Source organism: Myotis brandtii, unplaced genomic scaffold, assembly GCF_000412655.1.
Source record: "Myotis brandtii unplaced genomic scaffold, ASM41265v1 scaffold176, whole genome shotgun sequence".
NCBI classification, from domain to species: Eukaryota; Metazoa; Chordata; class Mammalia; order Chiroptera; family Vespertilionidae; genus Myotis; species Myotis brandtii.
Genome location: NW_005356519.1, coordinates 3030138 through 3046746, shown reverse-complemented (window position 1 = coordinate 3046746; position 16609 = coordinate 3030138). Strand labels below are relative to the sequence as shown.

Below are 16609 nucleotides of genomic sequence, written 5' to 3'. Positions count from 1 at the left end.
TGCGCCTCCTCTGAGCCTCGGTATGCTGTTCTCTTTCCTTCTAGTTGAAGAATCTCTCCTCAGCCAGCCTTCCTGTGGTTCTGGGTGATGTCCATTCCGTCTTTTAGTTGTATTTTTGAAGTGGTTGTTTGCGGCAGCAATCTCCGGTGTTTACCTATGCCGCCATCTTGGTTTCCTCCCCTCTGTGTTGTTTTGTCTCAGGTCTTGTATTATCTGACAGTTACATTTGGGATGTAATACTCCCTGGATGCAAATGCTAAGTCTAAGCCCAGGGTTTTCACTCTTCTGATTCCTTTTGTCAAATTTCCTGCACAAACTGTGCCTAATTTAACCTTTTCTCATCACCCCAGGAATATGGCACATTAAAGCTGGACTAGACACTGAAATCGGCTCCTCACCAAACGTGTGACTGCCAAAGTGATCTGAATGCCCACTACATGCAAAAGAGGCATATTTGCTACACTATTTAGTGGTTTGAGGTGGATAATTGAAAGATGTGTGTGGTCCAGTTCAAACTCTTTACCCTTAGTTCATGTTGAAAACTTAAGAACGTGGCCGTGTCCCGAAGCATAAGGTCCGTTTCATTTGGCTTGCTTGTTATATGAGTAGACACACAAAAAGAAGTTCAAGCTCACTGCTGTCTTTGTCTTGCCTTTTCGGCTCTGACTTTCCACTTTTGTTTTGAATAATTGTAAAATCCATCTTTCAAAATTAGCATTATCATGTAGACGCACTCCAAAAATAGTAGGGTTTATCACAGCCATGTGAAAGGGACAAATGCACGGGTGTTTCCCCGCTAAAAATTGTTGCATATAATTTGGTGTGCCAGACCCTTCCTCTGCTTTCAGTGGTTGCTAAATTCTCTCATGCTTTCCAGTTTTAAAATGTTGAAACAGAGTCGATCCCCTTGTGAGGATGAGTTCTGACTCGGTACTAGACTGAGCTCCAACACAAAGGGTCCTCCCTGCCTGCACACTGTCCCTCTGCAAATGCCTCACTTGGCTAATATTTCATTAAATTAAAGGGAGGACCCACCCACATACAATACAGTGTGAATGGTGCCTAGGGGATGCAACACTGGGACTGGGAGGGAAGCACAGCTGGAAGCCAGCACAGGGATTTTTTCAATGTCAGAGATTCCAACATTAAAATACCAGGAGGGGCAATTCTACCAGTATGTCTGCCAGATTTCTAACTGGGCAGCAGTGTCACTGCCGTCAGTCAATGACCAGCACTGACTGCTCTTGTCGGCTCCTCTGCAGGTCCTGCTGGCTCACACGAGAGAAACTAGGGTGGGCATGGGAACTCTACTGGGAAGCAGTGCTCATGAGGGATGGCAAAGGGCTGCCCTAAAATTGTACATTACATTCTAGAAATGGTATCTGATCCCAATTATAGCCATTAGGGAATATATCAACATGGACAAAACATATACTCAGAATTCCCTTATGGTCCAAATCTACTACCTACATAGAAGACGACAGTTTAAATGAAGGTAAAAATGTGACGCTTGGGAGTTTCATCATTTGAAAATAAGTCACACTTCCATTCTTAAAAATAATCAATACACTGAGGTCACTGCCCTTTGAATGTGGCTCAGGCTGGTGGCCAGCAGACCAGGGACTGACGCAGCTTGGAGATAGGTCACAGCTCTCGAGTCTGTGATAAGGAATAGCCTCCAATAAACTTCATTGTAAAGAATGAGACAAACAGCGCTGGAATGTTTGTGGTACAGTCCCGGGCTGACGTGGAGTCAGTGGAAAGGGGGAGTACTTACTTCCCCAAATAGATGGGATGTACAGATGCTGACAGTCCTTGAGAACTTGAGGAAAACTTGATCATCTGTGTCTTAATTTTCAAAAAGCTGATAAAGAAACAGATGGCACAAAAAGAAAATCTTTATCTGACAGTGAACCTGATAACAGCAAATTAGAATCTGCTGGCAAATCAAAAGGCTTTGCCACCATTATCAATGAGAATGAACGTTCCCCATGAAATGGAAAGATTTAAATGAAGAGGACTTGGGGTTGGCAATCAACGCAGACATGAATATCCTTAGATTGTAATTGCTTTTTATGAAGAGAGACTAATTGGGCATTTTTGTCCAGAAAGCAAAGCTCAGAATTGTTTTCATTGACAGATAAATATACATTGATATAAATAAATAAATACCCGAATCTTAACTTCTTTCCAGTATGAAAGAATACTTATGCTCTAATAAAAATTGAGTTTGAAATGTTTGTTTTGCAGTAGTATTTGGGAAAGTTGAGGGCTTTGTATGTCAATAACACTAATAAGTAAAAGTATTCTATAGTTGCTTCATTTGTTACAGATAAAAGAATAATCAATACACTGGTCAACTTTGTTAGTAAAAAAAATGCAAACTAAAGATGTTTCATATCTAATGTTAGAAAAAAATGCTTAATGCTGGAAAGCTCAGTGAAGTAGCTACATTTTAATTATTGAAGACAGTATAAATTGATAACTCTTAGACAAAGAAAAACAACTGGAATTATGTCAGGCCATGAAAATGTATATACCCTTTGACTCACTGCTGGGAATTTATAAAAAAATTTTTAAAAAGAATGGAAAAGCTCTATGTAGTAATGGCAACAAACTGGAAACAAGTGTCTAGTGAGGGGACTGGGTAAGTCAGAGGTTTTTAAGTTGACTATTTAAGGACTTTATAGCAGCATTTAATTATTTTTAAAAGCAAGTTACATTGTACTTACATAGTAATTAACATTTTAGAGAAATGATGCATGTGGAAAAGATGAAGTGAATATATAATTGTTCACAGTGGTAAAATCAGATGTGAATTTTTCTCATTTGCCATATTTTCTTCTTTTTTTATATATATATTTTATTGATTTTTTTACAGAGAGGAAGGGAGAGGGATAGAGAGTTAGAAACATCGATTAGTGAGAAACATCGATCAGCTGCCTCCTGCACACCCCCTACTAGGGATGTGCCCACAACCAAGGCATATGCCCTCCCTTGACTGGAATCGAACCTGGGACCCTTCAGTCCGCAGGCCTGTGCTCTATCCACTGAGCCAAACCGGTTAGGGCTGCCATATTTTCATGTACATCAAGAAATATATTTCTATTATGAGATGTGTAAATCTTTAAAATAATTTAACATGCATGTCTAAAAAAATTGCTGATTGAGAGAATGTAGGGAAAGGTTCTTACTGTGTAATTCCTTTTATCCCTGTAAACACACTGCTTGGCTAACAGGAAATGTGCGTGTGCTGCTGCGTAAAGCTTTCTAGTCAACCAAATGCCCCACGTGCCCGTGTGTCTCCACACCAGACAAAGCCCCAGTAAGAACAGTGGTTTTTTTACCCCTAGCTGAGCACGTACTGTACTCCCCCCACATACAAAACATTCATCCACAGAATAGTAAAAAATACATATATATATGGTGCTAGTTCCTAGTACAAGACAATAATTCAATCTAAAAACTTACAGGAAGATAATTAAAATATTTCTACTTTTAATTGTTGTTCATAAAACTAATGACACGAATATTTTCATCTTCTTTATCAAATGAGTGGTTATGCCTAACATAAAGGACTAGTTATCACTTAAGATAGCATGTTATCATTTTCACATCATTGCTCTCAGGTTTGGAAACTAATTAAATCTGCTGTCAGCATTCTGTTGCAGAGCTAGGGAGCCCGCTCCTTTAGAATGCTCTAGCAGCTTGATGGCCTTGTCGGAGCTTTCAATATTTCTAAGCAGAGTCTCCAAGCGTCTCTTAATTTTCTTCTGATCTTCAAGTGCACAGCCAATGACTATGGATTGAAACTTCTGATCAACTGGCCCAGGCGGCACCTCAGAGGAACACGCACTGTACAGCGACATCAAGTGACTCTTGGCATTTCCCAAATCATTCAGAAACTTACTGACCACCTCATCGATAATCCTGGTGGCGTGCTTTAGGGATTCCTGCTGCTGAGGGTTTCTAATGGTTTCCACTGAAACTTCAACAGTGAGGGTTCGTCCCATCAGACGGTTTGCGGTCAGATTTAATTCTTCTCTTTCTCCTAAACATAAAAAGTTTGAAATACCAATCACTGTGAGTCATAAACTCATCTATGTTGAGGGGTTCAGAACAGGCTTCTCCACAATGTGCTACATTGGCATAGGGATTATTTTGAGCTGAAGGCGATGGAGACCCTGAGGGTTCATGAGAAACCCTTACCTCTCCCTTAAAGAATTTAAATTAGGGGGTTTGCTCATGGTAAGAATTCTTGCCAGAGATAATTTTTATGACCCATCCACAGGGCAGGGCAAACTTCTAATAACTGAGCATCTCTTTATTGTCCTGCAAATCTCCCTCTCCCCTCTGCAGCCCCAGACGCCGTATCTCATACCTTAGCTCACATTGTCGAGTATACCTCACTTTACCTTTCTACCTCTACCTCTCATGTATGGGGCATGTCTCTGACTCTCTCATGTATGTGAGGTTCCCATATGAACGTTATGTAATTAAATTTGGTTATTTTTCCATTGTTAATCTATCTCCTGTTGATTTAAGTACTAGTCCAGCCGAGAGGATCTAAAAAGGTAAAGAAAAATTTCTTCCTACTCCAACAATGTCAAGAACACTAACACATTTATTTGTGGCTAAATCTATTTTCTGAGGTCACCTCTGCTATGAATTTCCTAAGGGTTAGTTAAAGTTAAAACTATAGCATATAAGATTAACTGATAAAGTGCATTGGTTTAGAGAGGGAGGTTGAAGAATACCTTTCCCTGGCCCAGCCAGTGTTGCTCAGTGGTGAGCATCGACCTATGAACCTGGAGGTCACGGTTTGATTCCCGGTCAGGGCATATGCCTGGGTTGTGGGCTTGATCCCCAGTGTGGGGCATGCAGGAGGCAGCCGATCAATGATTCTCCCTCATCATTGATGTTCTTTTTTTTTTTAATATATTTTTATTGATTTTTTACAGAGAGGAAGGGAGAGGGATAGAGAGAAACATCGATGAGAGAGAAGCATCGATCAGCTGCCTCCTGCACACTCCCTACTGGGGATGTGCCTGCAACCAAGGTACATGCCCCTGACCAGAATCGAACCTGGGACTCTTCAGTCCCCAGGCCGACGCTCTATCCAGTGAGCCAAACCGGCTAGGGCATCATTGATGTTCTTATCTCTCTCTCTCTCCCTCTCTCTTCCTCTCTGAAATCAAAAAAATAAAAAGAATCCCTTTCCCTGAAAGTCTGTATACATGGAATACCAGATGACTTCTCAAGCGGTCACATTTGCCAAGTCAGGGCAGGTATGCGTTTGTAGCTGGGATGGAGATCAGGTCTTAACACCGTGTGAACAGTGAGCATAACTAGGTTTTATGCCGGTTACGGCTGCAGAGAGCAGATGTCCTGTGTCTCTCCAAAGGATGTGCATGTAGGGGAGGAAAAATAATTGTCACTCTATCTTTCTGAGTTCTTGTCTGAGAATAAAAGATTAACAAGGACAAAAATATAAAAGCTTATTAACATGTGTAACTCACATATACATGGAAAACTGAGTAACTCTACCACCTTAAATACCATCTTCAGCTGAAGACAAAAGATGTTGGGGAGGGAAGGAAGCCAGTTATGGGAGGTGACCAGAAAAAGCACGGTAAAGAGAATAAGATTTAACTACAGTGAGCACCTTCTTCATTGATAAAAGTCCTTGTGACTCACAGTCCCCTCCCTGGCACAGAGAGGGAGACACCCTTACATGTGGAAAGTTGCTCTATAAATGTAAATTTCTCTTACAAAAGGGTAACTTCTCTGTTTCCAGAGCTTCTCTTGCCTCTGCAGTTTCTCAAAAATAATCAGCTCAAAATATCCTTGTGCCAAAGCAGCATATTTTGGGGTGGCATATTTTGTATGTTTATCAGAATACAATGCCCCAATTTGGGCTGAGAAAAAAAACCATGAAAGTGGTGAAAAGCTGGCTGAAAATTAGGCCTCAACTTCACCCCCTCAAGACAAATTTAAGACGGCCAGTGGTCTAAGTCTCAGCCAGCACCCAGAAGCAATGATGGGAAAAGGGACTCTGTCAACACCTCATTATTTATATGAAAAAGTCAGCAATCCCCTACGTCCTTTCTAATTCATTGACCTTTGGAGGGAAGTTCTGTGACTTCCTAATTCCTTGATCTTTGGCCAGGATGGCGAAGAGATCCGACCCTATTGTGGACTCTGGAGGTAGACTGCTCTCGTACTGTACAGCTACCTGGCCCACTAGCTTGTTCTGTGAAGGAAGCACCAAATTAGGAAGGTCATCACCAGCGAACACAAATCACAGCTGACCTGTTCCTCAGCGAACACAAATCACAGCTGACCTGTTCCTCCAGGGCAGTCATGCTTTTCATATGAAAATGATGGCACGTTTTTATATTAATGGGGTTTTATTGGGGTTGTAGTTTATTTTCTTGCATTTTTCTCCCTTCCCATCTCACCTTTTCCCTGTGCTTTTTTTTTATAAGGTTACTTTTTTTTTTTAAATGTATTTTGTTGATTTTTTACAGAGAGGAAGGGAGAGGGACAGTTAGAAACATCGATGAGAGAGAAACATTGATCAGCTGTCTCCTGCACACCCCCTACTGGGGAGGTGCCCACAACCAAGGTACATGCCCTTGACTGGAATCGAACCGGGGACCCTTCAGTCTGCAGGCCAACGCTCTAGCCCAGCCGTGGGCAAACTAAGGCCCGCGGGGGCCGGATCCCGCCTGTTTGAAATGAATAAAACTAAAAAAAAAAAAAAACGAACCCTTTTATGTAATGATGTTTACTTTGAATTTATATTAGTTCACACAAACACTTCATCCATGCTTTTGTTCCGGCCCTCCGGTCCAGTTTAAGAACCCATTGTGGCCCTCGAGTCAAAAAGTTTGCCCACCCCTGCTCTAGCCACTGAGCCAAAGCGGTTAGGACTTCCCTATGCTTTTTAAAAAGATATGTTTTTATTGATTTCAGAAATGGAAGGAAGAGGGAGAGAGACAGAAACATCAATGATGAGAGAGAATCATTGATTGGCTGCCTCCTGCACACCCCACACTGGGGATCGAGCCCGAAACTCTATGCCCCCACCAGGAATTGAACCGTGACCTCCTGGTTCATAGGTCGACACTCAATCACTGAGCCACTCCAGCCAGGCTCCCTCTGCTTTTAATTCTACATTCCAGTAACTTCGATAGAACTTAAGTTCTATACTTGGCCTTATTGCTTGGAGCTAGCTTTTCTGCCAAAGGAGCTTGGAGGCCTTTTTCCATCACGTCCGGCCTCGGCCTGGGCTGGGGAGTATAGTGGGAGAATGATCTCTTGTAATAAACTGACAGCTGCAGCTGCTGCCTGCTGCTCACACTGAATGCTGAAATCGGGTGTGCTCATACCACAAGTCAAGCAAAAACTGACCCACGCGTATCACAAACCCCACAGAGGGTGTAAAAGACGAGCCCCCGTCCATGGAACCAGCTCTCACCATCGCTGATCTGCCTCATGTCCTGGCTGTTCTGGATACTGTGGATCATTTCCAGGAGGATTTCTCTCTCTTGCTCAATGGCAGTTGCTGCTTCTCTTAAAGCTTCCACCCTATAGAGAAACACAGCAGTTACTACATGGACAATCAGTGGTCCTCACCCTTCCGTCATTCAATTCAAGTTTAAAGATCATTAGGAAGACTTTTCAAGACGTCGTTATTCCTTTTATTTTTTATCCTTTCATTTTTATGTTCTTTTTAAATCCACTTACCCCACTCCCATTCCCCCCCTGCTCTACTTAGTGGTTATCTGTTTGTTCTTGCAAAAATATGTATTTGTGTATTCATGTTTTCAATTTATATATCACGCTCAGCATTGTTTTATTAAGAACCATCTAATCAGTAGCTTCTAAATGTTGCCCAATTCTCCACATGTATATCCACCTGATTTTACCTCCCAGTAGAGACACTCCCCCTGTCCTTCAGCTATTCGCCACCACAAACAACACTTCAATGAATACATGCCCCTTAAGAACCTGCGTGAGGGCAGAACTGCTGAGACAAAGGGTGTGTGTACCTTCATTTGACTCAGTACGAGGACTGCTCTCTAGAATGGCTATACCAGGCCATACTCCTGGCAGCAAAGCACAGCAGTCCCTATATCCCCACAACCCTACCAATACTCAGCATTTTCCAATTTTCTAACTATTGACAGTAAGTGTAGTGATAACTCAATACTTAATTTGCATTTATTTCATTAATAATTTCAGACATCTCTTTGTATCCTTGTTAGCCTATTCATAGCCTTTATCTGTTTTCTTTTTTAAACAGGGATTGCTGTCCTCTTGTTGATTTGCATACTCAAGATGCGAATCCCTTGTTGGTTACAGATAATGCAACCATCTTCTCCCATCCTATCATAATATATTAACGCTGGGATACTCTTCACTGAACGGAGATTCTTATTTTGAAATGATCAAGTTCATCTTTTCCTGGTTTTGTTTTGCCTTATGATTTATGCTTCTGAAATTTTTTTTCAGGGTCTCCCCCATCCCTAGGTTATAAGATGTTGGCCTACATTTCCTTCTGTTAACTCTATCATTTTACCTTTATCCTATTTATATCTTTTCCTTTTTTAAAAATCCTCACCTGAGGACATGTTTATTGATTTTTAGAGATGGAAGAAAAGAGGAGGGAGGGAGGGAGGGAGGGAAGGAGGAGGGAGGGAGGGAGAGAGAGAGAGAGAGAGAGAGAGAGAGAGAGAGAAGCACTGAGCAGCTGCCTCCCATATGCGCCATAACGGGGAATGGAACCCACACCTAATCTTTTGGTGTATCAGATGATGCTCCAACTGAGCCACTGGCCGGGGCTCCTATTTACATCTTAACCCATCTAGAACCCACCGTTATATGTAGTTAGGTAAGGATATTGTTTTATTTTTCTCCCCATAGAGACTTTTTTCTCCAATATGATCCACCAAAAATCTATTTATCCCCCAGTGATTTGTAGATGGTCTACATCTGAAATCTCTATTCCATTGACTGTTCTTACAAAAATACCCACTTTGAAAAATAGCACCTGCCCCGACCAGTGTGGCTCAGTTGGTTCTTGGTCAGGAAACATGCCTGGGTTGCAGCTCAATCCCCGGTAGGGGGCATGCAGGAGACAGCCAATGGATGTTTTGCTCTCATATCGATGTTTCTCTTTCCCTTCCTCTCTTTAAAATTTAATAAAAATTTTTTAAAAATTAAAAAATATAACCAGTCTTATAATATGCCTTAATATTCAGTAGGAACAGCCTCCTAATCTTTTTTAAAGAAAACCTATCTATTTAGACTTTTATTCTTCCATGTAAACTCTAGAATAAGTGTATTGGGTTTTTCCAAAAAAAAAAAAAAAGGGCAAATCTGACATCTTTCTAATACTGTATCGTCATTCCATGCAAAAACATGATATATCTCCATTTATTCAGATCCTCTTCTATATTCTTTATTAGAGTTTTGAAGTATTCTTTATTTTTCTTTTGGGAGCCACTACTTGGAACTGCACACTGTAGGTGGTGATTTCATCTTGTGATGAAGTATTCTTAACTAGATGCCTGGTGCACAAAATTTGTGCATGGGTAGGGTCCCTAGACCTGGCCGGTGATCAGGGCCGATTGGGGCCTTCTGGCTGCCAGCCGAGGCCTTCCTTCGTTCCGCACCACCCACTGGTGGTCAGCGCATGTCATAGCAAGCGATCAAACTCCCAAGGGGACACTTTGCATATTAGCCTTTTATATATATAGACTAGAGGCTCGGTGCATGAAAATTCGTGCACTTGTGGGGGAGGGTCCTTTAGCCCGGCCTGCACCCTCTCGCAGTCCGGGACCCCTCGGGGGATTCCAACTGATGGCTTAGGCCCACTCCCTGGGGAATTGGGCCTAAGCTGGCAGTCAGACATCCCTCTGGCAGCCCAGGAGCCCTCAGGAGATGTCCAACTAACGGCTTAGGCCTGCTCCCCTTAGAGCTACCACAGAGGCGGGAGAGGCTCCCACCACTGCCGCTGCGCTGGCTAGCCATGAGCCGGCTTCTGGCTGAGCGGCACTCCCCTTATGGAAGCGCACTGATCACCAGAGGGCAGCTCCTGCGTTAAGCGTCTGCCCCCTGGTGGTCAGTACTCATCATAGTGAAGGGTCATTCTGCCAATAGGGTCAATTTGCATATTACCCTTTTATTATATAGGAAGTATGGTAGTCTTGTGGACTCTTCAGTGTTCTAGATAGTTTGTGGATATTGTTGCTACTGTGAATAATATATTTTAAATGATATTTTCTAGTTGGTTTTTTCTGGTTAAAGAATGCTATTTTTCTAGTGTCATCTTTTAGCTGGCAACCATGACTTATACTTAATTTTAATGGTTTGTCTTTTGATTCTATTGGTTTTTCTTTTCTAGATTGATGATCATAAAATGATAGTTTTTATCTCTTCCTTTTCAATGTTATTAGCTAGTTTTCTTTTTCTTTTTTTATTTTAGAGAGTAGGAGAGAGAAATATCGATTTGATGTTCCACCTATCCATGCACTCACTGGTTGATTTTGTATGTGCCCTGACTGGGGATCGAACCCGCAACCTTGGCATATCAGGATGGCGCTCTAACCAACTGAGCTACTCCGCCAGAGCTATTAGCTCCTACTTTTCTTTATATAATACTGAATACAGTCCTCTAGTACTGTAAGCAGTTGTAAGAGAAGGCATCTTTGCCTTTTCCCAAATTTAAAGGGAATGCCTCTGTAGATTTTTGGTACAGAGCCATGACCAGGCTGTAGACGTACTACTTTCCCCAACTATACACATCCATGTACTTATTACTACGCATATGCATGAACACACCCAGTCATGTGGAATCATGAGAGCAAGAAAAAGAAATTCTGTATATTTAAAGTGCACTGTTTCCAGGGCACTTTCTTGCTATATATTACCCTGCAATTACACAAGCTTCCAACTTTTCCAAAATAAACAGTGACAGATCTAGCCCCAGTATCCAGATGGTCTTAGAAACCCAAGATCACTGAAGATCTAATCCTGACTGCTGCCTGAAGTGGGTCCAGAAGGAACGACCTCACCAATGTTTTAGCACGTGTCCATTCCATATAAGGATCCCCCCTCCTCACCCCAACCACACATACGCCTTTTCCCCAACAGTCACCCACCTGTTATACCCCAAAATAGCACTCATAAGCAGAAAAGTCACAGGGTCCCTTTACTCATCAAGATGCTAAATATATGTTGGACTTTGCATTTATAAAAGCCAGTAAAAGCAAAGAGCTGTAAAGAATCTTACTACATAATATGGCTAGGAAACAATGAAAATTAATAATCTATAAAATAGGAATAATGCAGTATCAGGCCTTCTTCTAGCACCATTCATGATGTACTTACACAGTTTACATTTGCAAACTCTCAGATAAACTAGGGCCTAGTACACATGAAAGAGACTGAGTTGGCACTAATATGAAATATTTATGCTAAAAACACAAACCATGACTCTAGTATTTAAATGAACCATGGTCCACAGATGAACCATGTGACTGGTACATGAGAAGATGCTAAAGAAGAGATTAATTTTTTAACACTCGAGTTTGCATTCAAATGGCAGGTGATAAAGAATTGGAAGTTTTTCTAAAAAAGGACACTTCATTTACAACAGCAAGTTACAACAGTAAGTTCATGGTATTGTTAACAAAAAATGGTTTAAAAGGAGACATTCTAGAAAAAATATAACCTATCCCATGAAGAAGTATTTTGTCATTAAACAAGACCAAATATAAAGGAAATTAGATGGAACTTTTATGGGTTCCCCCTCAACCCCCCGCCCCCCACAAGACTAGAAATGGACAGGGCTTTTTCCCTGTGAAAAACAGATTTCATGTTTTACAGAACTTCTTATGTATATTTTCACATACGCCTTTTTCATATCATAGCAAAGGTAAAATGTCAGTCTTCAGAACCAAAGTTTTTTTGTTAGTTTTTGGCATCCTTGACCTTTCATTTGCTATTCCCTCTTCTGCGACATTCCTTATCCTTGACCCTAGTCCACTGGTGAAACTTTTTCAAAACCCAATCCTTTGCACAGGAACTGTTTCCTTAACAACTTCCCCCCTCCCCCCCTTGAGGAGGCATTGGTTAATGCTTCCCTTGGCACTACTGTACATCTGTCTAGTGTATGGACGATATTGTATTTTTAATTTTTTCTTTTAAAAAGCTGTACCCAGATCTCTACTTAGCTTGTTTAAGTAAACTTGTACTGTTTATCAGCTACTGGTATCTTAAATACAACTCATATAATCTACCTTTCTTCTAGTTCTAGAAAATTGTAAGCCATTGTATCTTTGAATATTCCCTGTCCTCCATTCCATTATTTTCTTCTGGACCTCTGGGTAGACACTGTTGGACTCTCTCACTTTATCCTTCATGGTTGTTTTTTTTAACACATCATTCGACAGCACTTTTCTTGGCGGAGAGGGCAGTTCTGTTTTCACTAACAGATCGTGGAAGCAGCTACACGTCCAAATTGGGAAAGAACCTATCCTCACATCAAGGCCGGCCTGGGCTGTGCTTCTGGAAAACTCTCTGCATGAGATCACAACTAAGCAGGCTTTTACCACAGTAAATTGCAGTCAGAATATTCACACAAGGACAGAACTGAAAGGCTCTTATCCTCAGCTAGTCCTCATGTGTCTGACACCCTGCAGATCTCAGCAGCCTGGGTATCAAAACACCAAGTTGGGAGACTTAGAAGAGACCGAACAGCGATTTCCCCTGACTGTGCCTGCTCCCCGTCAGCTAATACAGGACACAGTGGGCACCACAAGGGTGTTCCAGTCCAGCTGTTCGAACCTTGAGTAGTTACTGAAACTCCCCTCGCCTCAATTTTCCTCATCCATGAAACAGGGATAATGAGATATGGTGGTTGTGACTGAACCAAGTAAAGCAGGTAAACAAGTTTTTCACAGTGACTGACAACATCAACTAAAAAAATATATACATGAGTAGAGATATGTGCAATGGGCTCAGAATGGGTGCTGGTGAACATCATGAACTCGGGCTTACAAATAACAAGAATTTGTGTTTTCATAAAGAGGCGTGAAAATGGCAAGTGCTCCTATCATGGATTTATTTGAAAGAATTTCTAAAACGGGTTCTTAAAATCATATGTCTCTTCAGAGAGGTCAATGGGGGAAAAAAGGAGACATATATAATACCTTAAACAATAAAAATTTTAAAAAAATCATGTGTCTCTTCGGAGAGGTCAATATGGGGGAAAAGGAGACATATATAATACTTAAAACAATAAAGAATTTTTAAAAAATCATGTGTCTCTTATTCAATACTCTTGTATCTAAAGAATACTACGATGATCACTCATATTTTAGGCAACGTAAAATTTTGAAGGGTTTTCCTGATCATAACCAAAATATTAAATGACATTCACTACTGAGACACTTTGGTGTAAAAAGTGTGAGGAGCTACTGTGAGTAGTAGCTCCTCACGCTACAGTCAGTCCCTCTGGATTCAGTTCCCTCATTTCCAAGAGAGATAACATCTGCCCTCCTAGCCAAAGGGTTTTTAAGGTTCCAATCACAATGTTTATGAAAAGTGCTCTTTTAAATTATAGGCTGTTGTACAACATTAACTATGGTGCCATCTTGTTTGAGGACTCCTTGGACACTGCCACACCCTAAGAAACTTTTGAGCAACCAGAAACTTTCCAGCCAACAAATGATCCATATCACCCCCTTCGCTCACCCAACCCTCCATGTAAGCCACTGCAAATGGCTGATAAGTGGGAGAAGGAGCCTCAATATGATCAGTGTGGGGAAATGTGTGAACAGCCAATCTCCCATCCTGTCATCAAGCCCTGTGCCCTTCTCCACAAACCACGCCCCATCTTCATCACCATCCAGAGCTGACTAGGAGCGCCACAATACCTGGCACAGAGTGGGTGTTCAATATTTACTGAATTAAACACCAATTTAAATGGAATTTTCACCTCTTCCAGTAAAATCATATATTCATCCTTACACTATTCCCACATTTTAAAATATGACTTATTTAAGAAAACTAGTAATGAAGTATTAAGCTCTATAGCTAGTCTTCCTGGGTTCTAGCTATGTGACCTTGCACAAGACTGAACTTCTTAAGTTTCAATTTCCCAACTGGAGAATGGAGGCATGGGGTCTGGTATATAGTCAGTGCTCATTAAATGAATGTTAGCATGCATTATTTATAATTACAATAACTTAAGCACGGTGTTATGCGCCACTGATGAACGCAAAAACCAAACACCACTTAAAATAGGTAATAAAACCAGGAGATAAAGGAATCACCTTCTTAGAAGAAGTTGAAAAAGATAAGCTAGTGCCCCAGTAAAACGTTAGAAACAAATTACATATGAATATTATGTTTTCTTTTTAAAAATTCACCTTCTAGACATAATTCTTCTAGTTTTTAACAGTGTAGTGCTGTGACTTTGTCCAGGCATTAGCATTTCTCTCTATTTTTATTATTTTCTAAAACACTTCCTTAGTTAACATTAATGTTAATATTACTTATTTTTTAAAGAAAGAAACAAAGCTTACAAAAGTCTAAAATGATGAGGAAAGTCCTTACAATGAACAATTCAACATATATTAATTAATCTTTCCTCCTCAGCTCAAGGGTTAATTTAAAAAGTTATAGTTTAGCCCTAGCCGGGTTGGAGCATCTTCCCATACACCAAAAGGTTTCGGGTTCGATTCCCAGTCAGGGCAATGCTGAGGTTTCGGGTTTAATCCCTGGTCTGGGCGCACATACTAGAGGCAACTGATCGATGTTTCTTTCTCTCTCTCTCAAAATCAATTAAAAAACAAACAAAACATATCCTTGGGAAGATTAAAAAAAAAAGTTACAGTTCAATCACTTGTATACAGTAATCAGAATTCATGTTATATTAATCAATATTAGACTATAATAAACTCAAATCCAGAGGCTTTCTTTTAGAGATGAGTACTTGACTTAAAAAAAAGTATTACTTTATTTTAGAGAGAGGAAGGGAGAGAGAGAGAAACATCAATGTAAGAGAGAACTATCAGATCAGTTAGTTGTCTCCTAAACACACCTGGACTGGGGATGAATGAAACCTGCAACCTGGGCATGTGCTCTGACTGGGACTCAAACCCACCACCTATTAGTGTACCTACAGGTCAACACTGCAACCAGCTGAGGACCTGACTTTTTGTACCTACGGCACATGAGGCATTAATTCAAGTTTGAGGACAATGATTTAGCTTGAAGAAGGAGGGGCAATGACCTCATTGCTTTAAGAAAAAATCCTTTCTTCCTGATTAGGGAAGAGAAACCCCTAAAATGGTTGAGAACACACCCTCAAAGTTCTAAAGACCTGGGGAGATGCTGCTACATAAAAAAAACTATTTTCTAGAGGGACATTGAGTAGCTGAGGCCACTGATCTCTAGTTGTGCTCCACTTTGTCTGGGGGTTGATGTAAAAATGTTAGTGTTAAAAGTAATGGAGAAGCATTGCTTTTTTTCTTGTTCTCTTTTTCTCATTCGCAGCAGAACCCCAGAAAGTGGTTTTGGCTCCGGTTTCTCTAACTGTTGCCATCCATGAAATCACTGTGGGTGGAGAATTCCTCACATTCGGACTCCTTTCTTGGGGTAGTAACACATGCCTCCTTCGCTAAGATAAACTGTGGTTATTAATACTCTGACTTGGGGAATAGATACCTCTTCTTGGTTTGCTGTATTAACTCAGGGAGATAAAGACATAATGAAATGCTTCTTAAAATGTTTGGCTCACACACTCCTTCATCCACCCAGAACCTGGTGAAAACTATGGGAAAAAACCCTGTGTAGTCCAGGAGGCTGCGGGTGCCTTAATGAGATTTTCATTTAACTCAGCTTGCACACAATTTACACAGCAGCCAGGAATCACACAAAAGGCTTCCTACACTGTTAAAGGAAAGAAACATTTCCAAATGTAATGACTTACTTAGAAATTCTGTACAAGCCCACCACTACGTTAACTAGTTAATACCATCGGAATCAGTTAAGAGGCAAAAACTCATCTTATCCTTTCGGGCCAGTGACTGGCACTTGGAAGAAGGTGCACAATGAACGCTGAGGGACCAGTCAGGGCTGAAGGCAGGATGGCGGGGAAAGCTGGCAGCTGCAGCGTCTAAATTCCAGATACCCAGCCGCCGGTCCCCCAGCAGCCCCTCATGTGTCCTCCTCCTCCTGGCCAGTCCTTGCTATCGGAGGAGTTCCTGGCTTTTTAAATTTTTTTGCTCTTAAGTGTCTGGGAGCAAAGAAACTGATCATCCCCATCATGGACCGCTCAACTGCTGCCTCTGTTAAAAATGCATAAAAAGGTCACGACTAAGTTGAAAACACGTGGAAGACCGTACACCGGCCCCCAGAAGGTTCCAGAAGTTCTGGGGACCGGAGTGCCACCGTCCCTGCTCGAAAATGACGTCACTTTCCCCCGTCTCCGCTTTTCCTTTGCTCGGACCGCTCGGCTCGGTTAGGGAGCACGTGGCCGCCGGTGGGGCGGGCGAGCGGGCGCTCGCGGGGTTCTCCTTAGATCGAATGC

General features: G+C 41.4%; 1 protein-coding gene and 1 long non-coding RNA gene across 2 annotated transcripts in view; both read right to left on the bottom strand.

Moving 5' to 3' along the window:
- Positions 1-2883, bottom strand: part of LOC106725607 — a 17106-nt gene extending 14223 nt beyond the window's left edge. Inside the window, exon 1 of the long non-coding RNA XR_001361529.1 lies at positions 1778-2883. This is a non-coding gene — a long non-coding RNA (uncharacterized LOC106725607). The remainder of the gene's footprint in view (positions 1-1777) is intronic.
- A 647-nt stretch (positions 2884-3530) lies between these two features.
- BAG2 (BCL2-associated athanogene 2) overlaps positions 3531-16609 on the bottom strand; it is a 16295-nt gene continuing 3216 nt past the window's right edge. Inside the window, exons 3-4 of the mRNA XM_005863325.2 lie at positions 7484-7593; positions 3531-4051 (exon numbers count right to left, since the gene is read on the bottom strand). Coding sequence (XP_005863387.1) covers positions 3639-4051; positions 7484-7593 — 523 coding nt within the window. The 3' untranslated portion in view covers positions 3531-3638. The remainder of the gene's footprint in view (positions 4052-7483; positions 7594-16609) is intronic.